Source organism: Notothenia rossii, assembly GCF_949606895.1.
Source record: "Notothenia rossii genome assembly, chromosome: 7".
Classification (NCBI taxonomy): domain Eukaryota; kingdom Metazoa; phylum Chordata; class Actinopteri; order Perciformes; family Nototheniidae; genus Notothenia; species Notothenia rossii.
In genome coordinates this window covers 50,057,634-50,074,445 of record NC_136905.1, presented here as the reverse complement: position 1 = coordinate 50,074,445, position 16,812 = coordinate 50,057,634, and the positions used below count along the sequence as shown (strand labels likewise).

At 41.5% G+C, this 16,812-nt stretch overlaps 1 protein-coding gene across 1 annotated transcript in view; it reads right to left on the bottom strand.

Moving 5' to 3' along the window:
- The window catches only part of LOC307013663 (protein phosphatase 1 regulatory subunit 37), a gene marked incomplete at its 5' end in the record, with an annotated part of 119,889 nt that overhangs the window by 44,994 nt on the left and 58,083 nt on the right, over positions 1-16,812 (bottom strand). The window contains 4 exons of the mRNA XM_079641139.1: positions 3,062-3,228; positions 3,918-4,056; positions 8,258-8,370; positions 8,618-8,773. Of these exons, the coding sequence (XP_079497265.1) occupies positions 3,062-3,228; positions 3,918-4,056; positions 8,258-8,370; positions 8,618-8,773 (575 nt within the window). The remainder of the gene's footprint in view (positions 1-3,061; positions 3,229-3,917; positions 4,057-8,257; positions 8,371-8,617; positions 8,774-16,812) is intronic.

Below are 16,812 nucleotides of genomic sequence, written 5' to 3'. Positions count from 1 at the left end.
CGTGATCTTCACATTTCTCCCTGCAGAAAAAAAAACATGGCCGAACTTCGTTTTATTCTCGGTGTAAAATGCCTATTTTAAAGTTAGTTTGGCCATTAAAATGCGTTTTGATGTCATTTGATGCGAGAAATATGAGTTGTTATTTCAGATTATGTGTGCAGTGGATGTACTGCATGATCTTTAGTTTGCTAGTTATTATGAAGATTACTTCAGGAAATTGTGTCTATACAACGTTTTCATTGTTACCAAGGTGGTTGCTAGGGACGCTGCTATCGATATTATTTCTGTTATGTTGTGTAAAATGGTGTTATCTTTATTGCTACCCCCTTCCCCGTCAATGTTGGTCCACAGCGCAAACGTATTAGTTTAACAAAATCCGCAATTGTGGCATAGTGTGGTGCCGAGAGATGGGAGTCGGAGGCGGGGTAACAAAGGTACAAGCTAGACTTTTATTTAGCAAAAACAGACCGGCGGAGACAGGAAGTTCGGCTCACTAAAATGTCCGTGCAGAACAATACCCTAAACCCATAGATCCGTGGGTGAATAATGTTAATCACCACAATAGATACGTTATTTTCCCCTGTGCAATTCTCAATTTACTCAACAATAACACATAATTATCCTTGTGTTTATTTATTTGTTTGATTAATAAACACAAGTTGGAGTCCGTCAGCACCAAGGGTCGGAGCAGCTCATTTGCTTTACAGAATATTACACCCGGAAGTAAGTATCCTCTCCGCTTCGCTTGGCAAACCCTGTGATAGTCCTCAAGCTCTGTGATTGGAGAGTGTGCTCCGAGGGTTACGCCGAGCGCCGAACAGCACTTTGAAATTGGATGGAACCACGGCAGACTGTCCAAAACTGGATTTGAACGGGTCCACCCCGTCCCCCCCTCCCCCACTCCGTCCCCAGAACTACACATGCTGGCTATTGTGTTTCGCAACATGTTCTCTATCTATGGCACATCTCTACTGGGAGTTGTAGTTTTAAAAGACGTTTTCATATTTCCCATAATAAGAAGTTGCCAGTATTAAACTGTGTACATCCCTGGAGGTTTAGGGGATAGGAAACACTCAAATTAAAAACATATAATTAATAAATGGGTGAAAATTGCTTGTGCCCATAATGGGCAGCATTAATATATACCCGCATGCCAGCTAAGGTCAGAAGAGCTTTATTTAACAGCTGGTCTTATGTCTGTGACCCCTCCTGTTGTTAATTGATAAGCCTGAAACATGCACTTGTTAAGGTTCAGAGGCAAATTTTGCAAATATGGCAGTAGCCATCGATCATCTTAAGATAAGATATACTTTATTGATCCCAAGTTGGAAACATTTGCGTTACATCAGCATGTGTAACAGTTGTAAATATGCAGTGGTGTTTATTTGTAAATCATTTAGTATAATCACACAAATTCTGTGTTTTATATTTAATCATTCTGTGTTCTTTATTTATTGATTGTTCAATACCTGACAAGGCCGGAGATGAAAAACTTGGGTCGCAGGTTCCTCAACAGTGCATCACAAGACATCTATCAATATGTGTGTATACCTCCAACATTAAACTGTCATATTCTGCACATTTCTTATACTATCTACATACATCTTATATAAGAGTATAATACATTATGTATAATATCAGTTAAAATAAGTGCTTCAACATAGTTAACATTGCTGGAGGTATACACAAAGTTTTTCATTCATTGCATAACTACACTGTTTGTGTATATGTCAATAAACCTTAGAAAATCTTGAAATCTTGAAAGGGATGTGCAAAATAGTCATTATATACAGTCTTTAATTAACTATTAGTAGAGAATAACGAGTAATGATGAATATACTTTATAGGGATCCTATTAATATCTCATAATAAAAATAATGAAATTCAATAACATGCTTTAACCACCAGGTGTCCCTTTATATCAGCTGTGCACGTTTATGGTGTAAATACAGCCTATCTACCAATTGGATCAAATATAAAAGTCAGCCGAATTAGTGTTGATCCTGCAAAGAGACGTATTGTGTGAAAATAAATGTAAGATGTTGTTTAATTGCTGATATATTTATGATCCACGTCACGTTTTCAGTGTTGGCGGCAGTTCCTCATGTTTGTCTAGAAGTCTTCTCATCAAGGCTCTTTATAATATATCAGCAATTAAATAACATCTTACATTTATTTTCACACAATACATCTCCTTACAGTATCAACACTAATTCGGCTGACTTTTATATTTGATCCAATTGGTAGATAGGCTGTATTTACACCATAAACGTGCACTCCTATGGTAGACCAACTTGGAAGTTAGCATCGCAGGGTGTCCCTTCACAAAAAGCAATAGGATTTCTCCATTGGATTTCGGAATATTGCAGTAAATAGAATCTTTGGCAAACACCTTGATGATATGGTCAACTGGATAATCTCCACATATTAACATAAAGTTAAAGCTAAGCTAAAAGAGGCTAATAATAATTTGGATTTCAATAAACCCAAGGACACTTTACAATAGGATGAGGGGCCGTGGGGGGGGACAGAAAGAAGAATAAATAAGAAGATAAAAAACTGAAATAAACAAAGGCTGGTCACAAAGGTGTAGAGAGAGTTAGCTGAGTGACCGACAGATGTGTTTTGAGTGCTTTTTTGAAGATATGAACAGTGTCAGCCGTCCTGATTTCAAGGAGGAGGTAGTCTAGAGGGGGGTGGGGGGGCTGCGACGCTGGAACTGGATGTTGGAGTTGAATGAAAGGGTGGAGTCCAGAGCAACACCCAGGTTGCAGGCTTCAGGGGAAGGATGCATGGTGCATCCATCAACAATGAGGCGGAGATGTCCAACCCTCCAAAGGAGTGCTTTGGGGGCCACAACCATGAAACCATGAGCTCGGTCATGTTGCTGCTGAGATCGGCTTGATAATGATAATATTGAGTAGTCTTATTTAGTCACTTGTTAGTAATAACTTGGCAGTGTATGAAGGGAAGTGTCCGATTTAAGTTGCAGAATGCTAACATGTAGTTTTGGACAACAATTCACATAGCAGTGAAACGGCACATTAAACAGTGGGCCTACCTGCTCCTGTGGGGGGGGGTTGTCCAAATCCAGGCCCTCAAGAGAGCTGTTAATCCTCAGGGCCAGACACAGGGCCATCAGGCCTCCAACCTTCAGCTCATTGTGACGGAGGTCCAGCCTCTGGATCTGACGGCTCTCTGCCAGGAACTCTGCCAGCGCCACAGCCCCTTCATAGAGACACACTATTAGACTGATCTGAAAACCTTCTTCTGCTACCCTAAATGACCTGCGTTAGACCAGGTATGACTTATTTTAACTCTTTAGAACTTACTAAAGTAAAGAATCTACGGTTCAGATGCAGACGCTGGAGAAGCACATAGAGCAGCTCTACCTCTAAAGTCTCTAAAACCACACTTTAAATACTATAGTAAGCATGCTGAGTCTCTTTAATGTAGTTATACGTTAAGCATTACAGGAGGTAATAGGATTACATTATGGATCAGGGAGTCATAAGATACTGTTGTTTGCGGAAAGTAAAAGTAAAGACTCACTCATGGATAACACCATTTTAGGGCAGTAGTTTTAAACGACACCGATCCAAGTTACGTGTTGAAATTATGCATTTTTAGAGCCAAAACAATATATAAAAAAATGCCAACTTGGGAACTGGAAAATTGTGGAATTAATTTTCTGATATATATATATATAATCATACATGCATATGCTTGATATGAAACCAAAATGTGACCAAACTCAACCCAATTATTCTTAAAAACGTATATTAAATATAGTTACAGTATAGTGTATGACATTTAAAAAAACGAAATACATTTCAATGTTTGAATGGTCCTAATAAAACAATATATAATCACAGGATTGGTGCTATAGGAAAAGACATGTGTGTCATGGTGTATACCTTCACATGTGATGCTGGCCTGAGCCAGGCCGAGCTGCAGCAGCGAGCAGTTCATCAGAGGCTCTCTGATCACCTGCATGCCCTCGTTCCCCAGGAGGTTCTCCCCCAGATCCAGGACCTGCAGGACCCTCAGCAGCGGCTGAAACACAGCAGCAGCTCAGATCTTATCCTGGTGGAAACTGAAGACTTTTACTGACAGTAAAGTAGGTCACTGAGTGCTGAAGCTTTGTGTAGTGTGTGACTCAGTGTGTGAAGGCTGAGAAGTTTGAATCATTATTATGATTGTTATTATGCAGTGATTATTATTCCCTCTCAGAACGTTTCCTCTCGTGTTAAACGCTCAAAACTTCTGTTTCCACTCTCCAGAGCCACATTAGCATTGAAGGTTGATTAGCTGGCGCACAGAGCTGGGGTGTCTGGGGCACAAGAGGCCCATGTTGCCCGACAGCTTGAAGAGAAGCCCACCACCCACTCCTCGTGGCCCCCTCGCCTCGCCACCCTTGTTAAACTCCTCTGGTCACTGCTCTGAGGAGCGCGGGGGCGGAAAGGAAGCCAGGAAGGCAACAGACAGACCCAGAGAGCGCCTTCTTTTGAGTTAATTTGCACCGCGGTGACAACAAACACACTTGAGAGGATCCCCCCCTTTTCCTCGCTGAGTTGTGGCGCACACACAGGCACCGCCACATCCAACGCGTGGCGAGAAGATTCTCCGGTGAAGAGGGGAGGAGGAGAGGGAGGAAGAGCATCTTCAATGGATATGCACCAGGGATGATAGCAGACAATTAAAGAGGCGACTGCGTGGTGGAGAGTGTGAGCGGAGCATGGTTGAAGCCTGTCAAACGTAAACCACAGGAGGGTTGGAGTGAGAAGTTTGAGGGGGGTACGAGTGTGAAGCCACCAAAAACACAGTATGCTTTCACACATGACATGCTGGCTTTAAACAAAAAAACTGCGGAACACACAAAGTAGAAGAAAAAAAACGAGGGGCCCTGCATGACATATACCCCTTTCCACCGAAAACTAGTTCTAGCTCTAGAGCTATTTTGGTTTGGAGCTATACGACAACAATGGGGGACTGCATCGGATCTACGCTTGTGTTGCTTTCAATCGTACGCAGTCAGATTAAATAGAAGAACGAATTTCTCACGGCAGAGTTTAGTCTCCCGTTAACTCACGGCAGAGTTTAGTCTACCGTTAACTCACGGGAGAGTTTAGTCTACCGTTAACTCACGGCAGAGTTTAGTCTCCCGTTAACTCACGGCAGAGTTTAGTCTACTGTTAACTCAAGGCAGCGGTCGCTTGAAAGTATTCACTGTCTGACTGTCAAACACTGATACACATTTCCCATCACCATATGTGAGTGTATTTCCGTCTGAATTTATACTGTATTAGATGGGTGATGATAGCATAGCAACTGAAGCTAATCTGACTATCTTGACTACGAAAAACTGGTTCGCAATCAGGCACTAGTTTTGGTGCTAAAGGGTTAATATTTCCCTCAGAATTTAGATGTCCGAGGGAATTTAGACACAATTATCCAAATGTTGGAAGTGGAAGTCAAGTGGGCCATATCTGTCTTAGTTGTTCAAAAGACAACAAGTCACAGGGACAGGGAGCGAAAGCACACACACCAAGCAGAAAGGTTAATAACAGCTCTCCCGTCATCATATTCCACACAACCAGCTACGGGTCTAATTATCATCATTATGGCCTGCAAGGACAGCTACTTATCCCCGAGACTGGCAGACCACATGAGCACCCCTCCTTAACACACATCTATTATTTAATCAAACTGTTCCTTCTTTTGGTAGCACTGGAGGAGACAGAGGAAGTGTGTGTGTGTGTGTGTGTGTGTGTGTGTGTGTGTGTGTGTGTGTGTGTGTGTGTGTGTGTGTGTGTGTGTGTGTGTGTGTGTGTGTGTGTGTGTGTGTGTGTGTGTGTGTGTGTGCCTACAGTACATGGGAGGCCTTTAATTTCTAGCCTTTTGACTTCCACAATCGCCACTCACATGACAGGAAGGTGCAGTTTATGCTGCCAATCAGGCGGAAGGAATGCATGTTATTAGGGGTGTACTGTGAAACATGTGGAGGCCGGACTTTTTTAGAGAGGATTGTCTGGATGAGGCAAACGCTCTTCATTTCCTCAAGGGATAAAAGAAAAGCAGGTATCTGATCATCTCAGCTGTACTAAACATGCCTGTTCTGATAACTTTAATGTCAGAGAAAGAATCTAGTACATATTTTCCAAAGCGGCAACATTTTTGGCATGAAACCCCCTCTTTCTGTTTCCCCCCTGTGCTGTAGTCAAGGGAGAGTAACACAAAGAGGTCACTTGGTTTTAAAAAGAAGGCAACAATCCATTTGACATTTCTCATTAACCTCAGTTTCAGGTTAACTTTCAGGTAAATGGATGTAGCATCACTCACACGAAAATAGCAAATTACATTCAGTTCAGTGTTCAATTAAATTCAATTTCAATTCAATAGCGTTATTAACATGACCATAGTTCTCGAAAAGTTACCTATTGGTGTAACAAATGGTTTTACAGGAACAAGTTATTTTAGGAATATTTAGGCCTCATAGCTCTTCCTGGTTGGATCCTCCAGGATAATAATAATAATAATAATAATAATAATGCATTTTATTTATATTGCGCTTTTCACAACTCAAAGACGCTTTACAATATGAGGGAGGGTAGACAAACAAGGACAGGCAAACAAGTAAGTATAGTAAAATAAAAATAAATAAAAAGGCAGTCAAGAGGAAGTTGATTGAGAGGGGGGGGGCTTATGGGTAGAGTTGAAAAGATGTGTTTTGAGGCGGGACTGAAAGACTGTGAGGGACTCAGAGTCATGATGATAGGATGATAATAATGTAATAATAACTGCTATATTTACACATGATTTACTTATAACGGGCAAAATATTGTCACGCTGGACTTTTCTCATGCTCAAGTTGCTCCGGTACAAACAACACTATCATACCTGGGATGATTTGGAACTGTTAGCCAAACTGTTAGCTAGCTAGCTAACAGTGGCCATCGTCACTTCCTGTGCAGGCACAACACCTGTGAGCCTTCGAGACGACACTAGCATGTCAAATTTATCACATTGCATAAGTGGTCACCGTGCACCACATTGCAGTTTAGTAGAGGAAGTATCCAAGTTGAGACACAGCATGAGCCTTAGGTGCATCTTTTTGGTGACTGACCAGGATTCTGATGTCAAAGATCAGTTCTGGGGGGTATACTACGAAGCTGGTTCAACCTAACCTGGATATGTTTGAGTTAGCCGGTTGGCCTAATCCAAAACATACGCGCTCTCGCTAAACTGTACTACGACGCGGGTTATCAAGTGGATCGCTCAAGCCAGCCGTGTCCTATCTAGTTAGGTGCGCGTTCACATGAAAGGGGTGGTATTTGGAGCATTCGACCAATCAATCACAAACATGGAGAAGCGTACTTCCTGAATGAAAAGTCAACTATATAATTAGACACATATGAAGATGTTAAACTTTAAACATCCATGACTTAAACACTTTATCCAGGATCAAAGCCACATAGCTGCACCTGCAAGGTGAATACAGCTGGTAAAAGAAAAAGTGTTTGAATGCGTACATTAACAAGTTTATGATATCACTGCCCCGTCTAAGACACGAGTGGATCTGACTTTAATTACATTTGTCTCGAGTGTTTCGTCAACTTAATGTGTTGCTTAAAATAATACTTCTGCATACAGTATGTGACACTGTGAGTGTTGCACGGCCAGATACGGCTCAGCTGACTCAAATAAGGAGATATATGATACATTATGATGTGATATGCACGGACTGTACTTAATGTTACTCTGATCCGGTTACTTATGTTGTGGCAGATATTTAAGTAAGCTTTCTTAACGCTAATGTTATATTAGTCAGATTGCTCTGAAGATGGGATGATATTCTATTCATGTTCAAACAGTCGGTGATTTTTGCCGGCCGACTTTCCTGCAACGGCAGCTTTTCTGTATTTCCTTTCTCCTGTAATATGACTTGATCGCTTTAAACTCCGCACACTGAGCTCTGATTGGTCAGCAGGCAGTGCTTTCAATGAGTTGAGCTCTTAGCCTGCAACCTAACCTGCTCCGGGGCAGGTTAGCCGCACAGCATAAGTTACCATGGAGATCTAGCCTGCTAAAAAGAGAACCAGCTTCGTAGGACCGGAAACCCCGAGTTTTCCCTGAAGTTAGCCGGCTAAGCGAAAATCCTGCTTCGTAGTATACCCCCCTGGTCCCTGCCATCAGAATATGATGACTGTTGGCATGCCTTGGTTCTGTTCCAAACTAAAGCTGTGATGTTCCTCACCAGAGCCTTGGCCAGATGGACCATGCCTCTTGCAGTGATCTGGTTGTTCCTCAGCAGGAGAACCCTCACACCTGCTGTCTGCCACCTCAGACCATCACACAGCTCCTCCAAACCTGCGGAGTCAACCACAACAACAACAACAACATCCAGTTACTGCAATCAGCTAAACCGGTTCAACCCGACTGTTTGTGTTTGTAAGCTAAGTGGTACTGATGTTTGGTGGGTCATTCTTTAATACGCCTAAAGTGAATAAGGTTATAAGATTAATAAGAATATGTCCTACATGTTGCTCTGCCTTTCAGAAACACAATGTATATTTCTTTAAAATGTGGTTTATTTGGTCACAGATGAGCACCCCACCGTTGTCTGCCACAGCGTTGCTGCTGAGCTCCAGGGTGTGCAGGGTGGTGTTGTAGCGCAGCAGGTCCCCCAGGTGCAGCGCATCCTGGTAGCTGTTCAGCAGGTTGTTGGTGAGGTGGAGCTGCTGCAGAGCCCTGTTCCACTTCAGAGCACTCACTACAAGCAGGAAACGGAATTACAATTATTTGTCTTGACTTTGAAAGACTAATACCAGAAAATATATTACAGTTTGTGAGATCTGTTTGTCTGATAAATATTAAATCCATTTGGCAGGGCTTTCTCATGTCAGACAACTATTGAAGCTCTTCACTTTAACCTGTTAAGCCCTGAGCCTGTTTTTCAGGTATCAGGCTCGAAAATGACACTCCCAGAACAAATGACCATATCTTCCCTTCTAAAAGGGGTAAATTAATCATCTTTTTTCCTCAAAGCAAGGTTACACCTGTGAGTTGGATGTAGAAAAGTCAGAATCAATACAGATTTTTTATTTTAAAGTAAATTGAGATTGAACATAGTAAGAAAATGTAATGAATGAATGATGGGATAGTAGAAAAAAAGCTATACCATATAATAAATACCCTGTATCAAGATTGATGCAACACAAGTTAAATTTGACCTTTTTAGAGAGGTTTAGAAAAAAACCCCACCTCTGGGGTCATTTGGTGTGTATTTGGGTGTATTCGCCGTTTCTCTGGAACCCATCGGTCGATTTTGGTGATTGACACCTCTTTTTAACCGTAAGAGCCAATAGAATTGAGGGAAAGTTCCTAAATCTACCACGTTACCATGTTACTCTCTGAAAACTGAAAGCTAGGCTTATTGATCATAAATACGATGATGGATTATCAGTAATCCTTTCAAAGTGACCCAGAGACATTGGATTAACCTTCAGCAGCGTTTTTATGCGTTTTTAATGCCATTGAACACAACCTGTGATCAGAAAACAGCAAAGGGTAAGACGTATTTGCCGTTTTGCTACGTAAAGTGGAGTTGTGTGTTGTCTTTGCTGGCTTTCGCTGCCGCGAGTTTTGTTCGCTCAGTGATTATATTTATACCATTGAATCTGTTGAATCTCAGCATATGATATCTTGTTTGGGCAGATCCGATTGAAGTATAACATATTTCTACCGTGAGTTATGTGCTAAGTGCGTTAGCATTCTTTCGTTTAGTGCTAATTCAGAGGCTCGGCGTTAGACTTGTGTTTTGTTTCGGTACAAATTCTTCATATCGTCAGGTAGCTGAGTTTCTTCCCGTTAAGTGGGTATGACACATTCATAGTTTGTTAAATGTTAAGAAGCCCTCAGACGCTGTTTCTTGCTAGATGGGGCGGGGGCTCCCGGGCTTAACAGGTGAAGGTGATAAGAGACACGTGGCAGGCTATAACCTCAGAACACAGAAGTGGGCAGTGAGAAAGGTCTGCAGCCCCTGCTCTTCTAACCCCCGGCCATACACTAAGACATATCAACCCAGTCTCACAAAAAAACGTGTAATAACTACGTTGGTCCACAACGTAGGACGTAGTATTTCTACAAAAACGCCTCTGAAATTGTAAGATCCCTACGTTTTTTTTCACCATTCATTCCAATGGCTGGCGTCTTTCATGTGATCTTCACATTTCTCCCTGCAGAAAAAAAAAACATGGCCGAACTTCGTTTTATTCTCAGTGTAAAATGCCTATTTTAAAGTTATTTTGGCCATTAAAATGCGTTTTGATGTCATTTGATGCGAGAAATATGAGTTGTTATTTCAGATTATGAGTGCAGTGGATGTACATGATCTTTAGTTTGCTAGTTATTATGAAGAATACTTCAGGAAATTGTGTCTATACAACGTTTTCATTGTTACCAAGGTGGTTGCCCATTGCTGATATATTATATAGAGCCTTGATGAGAAGACTTCAAGACAAACATGAGGAACTGCCGCCAACACTGAAAACATTTATTTTCACACAATACATCTCCTTACAGTATCAACACTAATTCGGCTGACTTGTATATATTATCCAATTGGTAGATAGGCTGTATTTACACCATAAACGTGCACAGCTGATAGAAAGGGACACCTAGTGGTTAAAGCATGTTATTGAATTTCATTATTTTTATTATTAGATATTAATAGGATCCCTATAAAGTATATTCATTACTCGTTATGCTCTACTAATAGTTAATTAAAGACTGTATATAATGACTATTTTGCAAATCCCTTACAAGATTTCAAGATTTTCTAAGGCTTATTGACATATATACACAAACGGTGTAGTTATGCAATGAATGAAAAACTTTGTGTATACCTCCAGCAATGTTAACTATGTTGAAGCACTTATTTTAACTGATATTATGCATATGTATTATACTCTTATATAAGATGTATGTAGATAGTATAAGAAATGTGCAGAATATGACAGTTTAATGGTGGAGGTATACACATATTGACAGATGTCTTGTGATGCAATGTTGAGGAACCTGCGACCCAAGTTTTTCATCTCGGGCCTTGTCAGGTATTGAACAATCAATAAATAAAGAACACAGAATTATTAAATATGAAACACAGAATTTGTGTGATTATACTAACTGATTTACAAATAAACACCACTGCATATTTACAACTGTTACACATGCTGATGTAACGCAAATGTTTCCAACTTGGGATCAATAAAGTATATCTTATCTTAAGATGATCGATGGCTACTGCCATATTTGCAAAATGTGCCTCTGAACCTTGACAAGTGCATGTTTCAAGCTTATCAATTAACAACAGGAGGGGTCACAGACATAAGACCAGCTGTTAAATAAAGCTCTTCTGACCTTAGCTGGCATGCGGGTATATATTAATGCTGCCCATTATGGGCACAAGCAATTTTCACCCATTTATTAATTATATGTTTTAAATTTGAGTGTTTACTATCCCCTAAACCTCCAGGGATGTACACAGTTTAATACTGGCAACTTCTTATTATGGGAAATATGAAAACGTCTTTTAAAACTCCCAGTAGAGACGTGCCATAGATAGAGAACATGTTGCGAAACACAATAGCCAGCATGTGTAGTTCTGGGGACGGAGTGGGGGAGGGGGGGACGGGGTGGACCCGTTCAAATCCAGTTTTGGACAGTCTGCCGTGGTTCCATCCAATTTCAAAGTGCTGTTCGGCGCTCGGCGTAACCCTCGGAGCACACTCTCCAATCACAGAGCTTGAGGACTATCACGGGGTTTGCCAAGCGAAGCAGAGAGAATACTTACTTCCGGGTGTAATATTCTGTAAAGCAAATGAGCTGCTCCGACCCTTGGTCCTGACGGACTCCAACTTGTGTTTATTAATCAAACAAATAAATAAAAGCAAGGATAATTATGTGTTATTGTTGAGTAAATTGAGAATTGCACAGGGGAAAATAACGTATCTATTGTGGTGATTGACATTATTCACCCACGGATCTATGGGTTAGGGTATTGTTCTGCACGGACATTTTAGTGAGCCGGACTTCCTGTCTCCGCCGGTCTGTTTTTGAGATGCTAAATAAAAGTCTAGCTTGTACCTTTGATACCCTGCCTCCGACTCCCATCTCTCGGCACCACACTATGCAACAATTGCGGATTTTGTTAAACTAATACGTTTGCGCTGTGGACCAACATTGACGGGGAAGGGGGGTAGCAATAAAGATAACACCATTTTACACAACATAACAGAAATAATATCGATAGCAGCGTCCCTAGCAACCACCTTGGTAACAATGAAAACGTTGTATAGACACAGTTTCCTGAAGTAATCTTCATAATAACTAGCAAACTAAAGATCATGTACATCCACTGCACACATAATCTGAAATAACAACTCATATTTCTCGCATCAAATGACATCAAAATTCATTTTAATGGCCAAACTAACTTTAAAATAGGCATTTTACACCGAGAATAAAACGAAGTTCGGCCATGTTTTTTTTTTCTGCAGGGAGAAATGTGAAGATCACGTGACATAGACGCCAGCCATTGGAATGAATGGTGAAAAAAGTAGGGATCTTACAATTTCAGAGGCGTTTTTGTAGAAATACTACGTCCTACGTCAGGGGTGGGCAATTATTTTTTCCATGGGGCCACATGAGAAACAAAAAATATTGTGGAGGGCCGGGCCAAAAGGCTGAACTCAATTCTGCATAATATTAATTGTATTTCTTTATAAAAAGCAGTAAATAGCATTGTTTTGACAAACTGGTAAGAGTATATGTTATAGTTGAGCAATGAAAAAGTGAGATTGCCTTACAAAAAATGTAATTTATTCAATCAAATTTCCCAAAACATTGGTAAACTAAATGTGAACGTTTTTCACCATTTCTGACTCATATTAGTGAACATTTTCAGTCGCATTCACTACAAAACACATTTTGAGTTTCATATACTGTTGGAAAGTTGTGTAAAGGTTCTTAGCATTCTTAAGACATCACAACATTGTCTTTGTGCTCTAAACATTCAGCAAGATACATCATATTGAACTGTCACTGAACATCACTGAACTGTGATTTTGAGAAAAGGCTTCCAAAGAAAGTGTCCCAGTTCACTGCTAGTTGGTTCCTTTACATGCCTACATTTGTAGTCTAACCACCTCATTTGGTGTTTTTAAGTTCTTTTTTCTTGTTCAGTGAGAGAAATCTAGTCTCTGCTGGGCTTTAACGAGTGCATCGAAGTCAGGTTGAATGTCTGAGGTGGAGATGCGAAGCACAGCTGACAGATGATCATCAGTGAGAGAGGATCTATACCTGGATTTCATAAACTTCATCTTTGAAAATGTTTGTTCACATATGTAGGTAGAGCCAAAGAGAACCAACATCTTCTGAGCATGTCTCCTCATGTTTGGAAAGTTCTCTTCCTCGAGAGAAGAGTAGAAATCCAGCAGAGATCCTGACTTAAAGCGCTCTGCCAGTACTGCATCAGACTGCAGGTCAATGAGTTCCAGCTGAACATCACTGGGTGCATTATCCATACTGCAGGTAAAGGGAGAGGAAATCATGAGCATTTCATCCTCGATTGTTCGGAGATCTTCAAATCGCCTTGAAAACTCACCATGCAATGCTCCTAACATGGATGAGTACCTGCGGAGGTGATCAGCTGATGGTGTGACTTCTTTCAGGGTTTGCATGTGAGTGAGAGTGTTGCTCTCCAGTTGGCTTGAAAGAAACTGCATCTTTCTCATGAAAGCCTTCACCAGGCTGTGCATTTCATGAACAAAAAGGCCCTTGCCTTGCAGTTTGGTGTTCAGTTCATTCATCAGTGCAGTCACATCAACAGCAAATGCAAAATCTGCCATCCAGTCCTCGTCTGAGAGCTCTGGGATGTCTTTGCCTTTCTTCTCACAAAACTCTTGAATCTCTGCTTTCAGGTCCCAAACTCTTTTTAGCACTTTGCCCAGGCTGAGCCATCTGACAGCTGTGTGGTAGCCGATGTCACTATGCTCAGTCTCATGCTCCTCCAAAAGTGCAACAAACTGTCTGTGATTCAATGCCCGTGCCCTGATGAAGTTTACTATTTTAGTAACAACATCAATAACATGGTGAATTTTTAGCACTGACTTGCACAACACATGTTGGTGTATAATACAATGCAAAAATACCAATTTCTGATCTGCGTCGATTTCAGTCACTTTATCTTGCATACGTTTCAAAAGTCCAACATTTTTACCTGTAAGATTTGGACAACCGTCTGTTGTGACACCTGCCAGTCTGTCCCATTTCAGTCCCAGCGTGTCCATGCACGCATTTACCTCCGTGAACAGATCGCTCCCTGTCGTCGTCCCTTTCATCGGCCGCATTGCTGCCAGCTCCTCCGTAATCTTGAAGTCCGGCCTTATCCCACGGACAAATAGGAGTAACTGCGCTGTGTCGCGGACATCACAGCTCTCGTCCAAAGCCAAGGAGATAAAGTCAAAACTTGCCACTTCATGTTGCAGCTGAAGCTCCAGATTCCCCTCAATGTCCTCGATCCTTCTCGTCACGGTTCGCCTGGACAGCGGGACTTGCTCAAAGGCTTCTTTTTTTTCAGGGCATATTAGTGCTGCAGAGTCCACTAAGCACTCTTTGACAAACTCCCCTTCTGAGAATGGCTTACTGTGTTTAGCTATTTTGTGGGATATCACGAAGCTGGTCTTGGTTGCTGCATCCTTGGATGTGTGAAGCTTGGTAAAAAAGCCTTGCTGCTTTTGCAGCTTAGCTAGCAAAGCGTTCGATGTGCGCGCCCTTTCAGCATCAGTCAAGTTTTTGTATTTCTCCGCGTGTTTCGTCTCGTAATGCCGACTCAAATTGTAGTCCTTGAACACGGCGATCTGATCCCCGCAAACTAAACACACGGCTTTACCTCCGACTTCAGTAAATAAATACTTAGCAGTCCAATTTTTGTTGAAAACCCTACATTCGGCATCTACCTTTCTTTTTTTAGCATCAGCTGACATTTTTGAGCGCTAAAGTCGTCTTGTGACAATTATCCAATAACGCGCACGTCTTGATTTGACGTATTGCGTCATTATGTACGTGAATAAAAAACAACTTCAAAATAAAAGCATTGCAGCTTTAGTCCATGCATGAGGTAAAATTAGAAAATATGTTTATTTTGTAATTTCCAATTAACCTTACACGGGCCGGTCAGAGTCAACCAAAGGGCCGTATGTGGCCCGGGGGCCGTAAAGTGCCCAGGTCTGTCCTACGTTGTGGACCAACGTAGTTATTACACGTTTTTTTGTGAGACTGGGTTGGACATATAGATAGTTCCAAATTGATATTAGACATGATGCACTGCACTGTAAGTATGTCCTGTGGTTGTGGCTCCTCCTGTTGGTAACTGACTGATTGATGGAGAGTGAACTTGAACATCAAAACAGGAGCACAGCAGGACCCTCCACCTCCTGTAATTAATGCGCTGCAGATCAAGTGGCACTCCTCCACCAGCATGAACAGACCATTGTTGGAGCCAGGGTTGTGCCTCCTCAGTGTGGGGGCCCTTACACAACACTGGTAAACTTTCAGGGCCCCCTCTTCAACATGTCAATGTGTACGCCATTGTAGGGATCTGTTCATTATGGCACTTTATCAAACCTCTGCTGGTGTTTTGAGAGATCTGTTGTATTTATCTGCGTGTTGTTGGCCTCCCCTGTGTTTCTTTGTATCTGTGTCATGTAATGTACGGCGGTACACATTTGTCAGTGTTTTCTGGGCCTTTCTGCCCTTGCATCCAGATCGATGGTGCAGATTTGATCAAGGCTGTTGGGCTGCATGTGGAATGCCAACATTGTCATCAGGCACAGTGGGAACCAAATGGTGGAATCTGTGGGATTGATCCGGTCGAGTCCATCGCCGGCGCCCAATCCGCAATCAGAGGCCCTCCGATCGAAGGCAATGATCCTCAGCCGGGACCACCCGCAGGGAGGGAAGGAGGGGGTTGTCGCTGGGCTCAGTAAAGGCAGAGAGGATGGGGTGGGATGAGAGGGGATTGTGAGGAGGAGGAAGGTGGAACCTTCAATATCAAAGAGATTAAGGAAATGTTGGAGGAACAAGTTTCTGCCGGGGAAACCGGGCAGTGCTGCGTCCAGCTGGGAGGGGGGGGGGCTTTCGTCCCAACATAGTCAGAAACAGATGCATCAACATGGCAAATAACTATATAGTATTTTTATGTAATTATAACGGGGTTTTTTTACAGGAAGTTCAGGGTGTAAGGGACTCTCCGGTTAGGTTGGCCTAACTACATAATAACTAATGCTTTGACTTAATAACTCTAAATATGTCAATGTTTAGTCCTGAGTTCAGCCCTACACACTTTAGATAACTGGATAACTATTATGACAAACATTGTTATGGCCAGCACACTTAAGAATAATTTATCCTAATGTTGAACCCCGTTAAAATGTTCTCATCCTCATTTATTATGAAAAATGTTTAAATAAAAAACAATTTTGTTATTTTCTGAATCCCTGAAGAAAACCCAAATCTAAAATACACACCACAGCTTGGATTGTATCGTTACAGCAGTATTTATATCTGATTAGTACTATTTATTTTATTACACTATCCCTTGGGACAAATGTATTTTTTCTTTACTCGCCACTGTGTTATTCTGAATTAATCCTGAAAACAAAATAGATGTATGATCTTTGAGTCATAACGGTTATTACTGCAACATCCCTACTGAGCTCAATATCTGAGCCTTTTATTAACAATATCAAT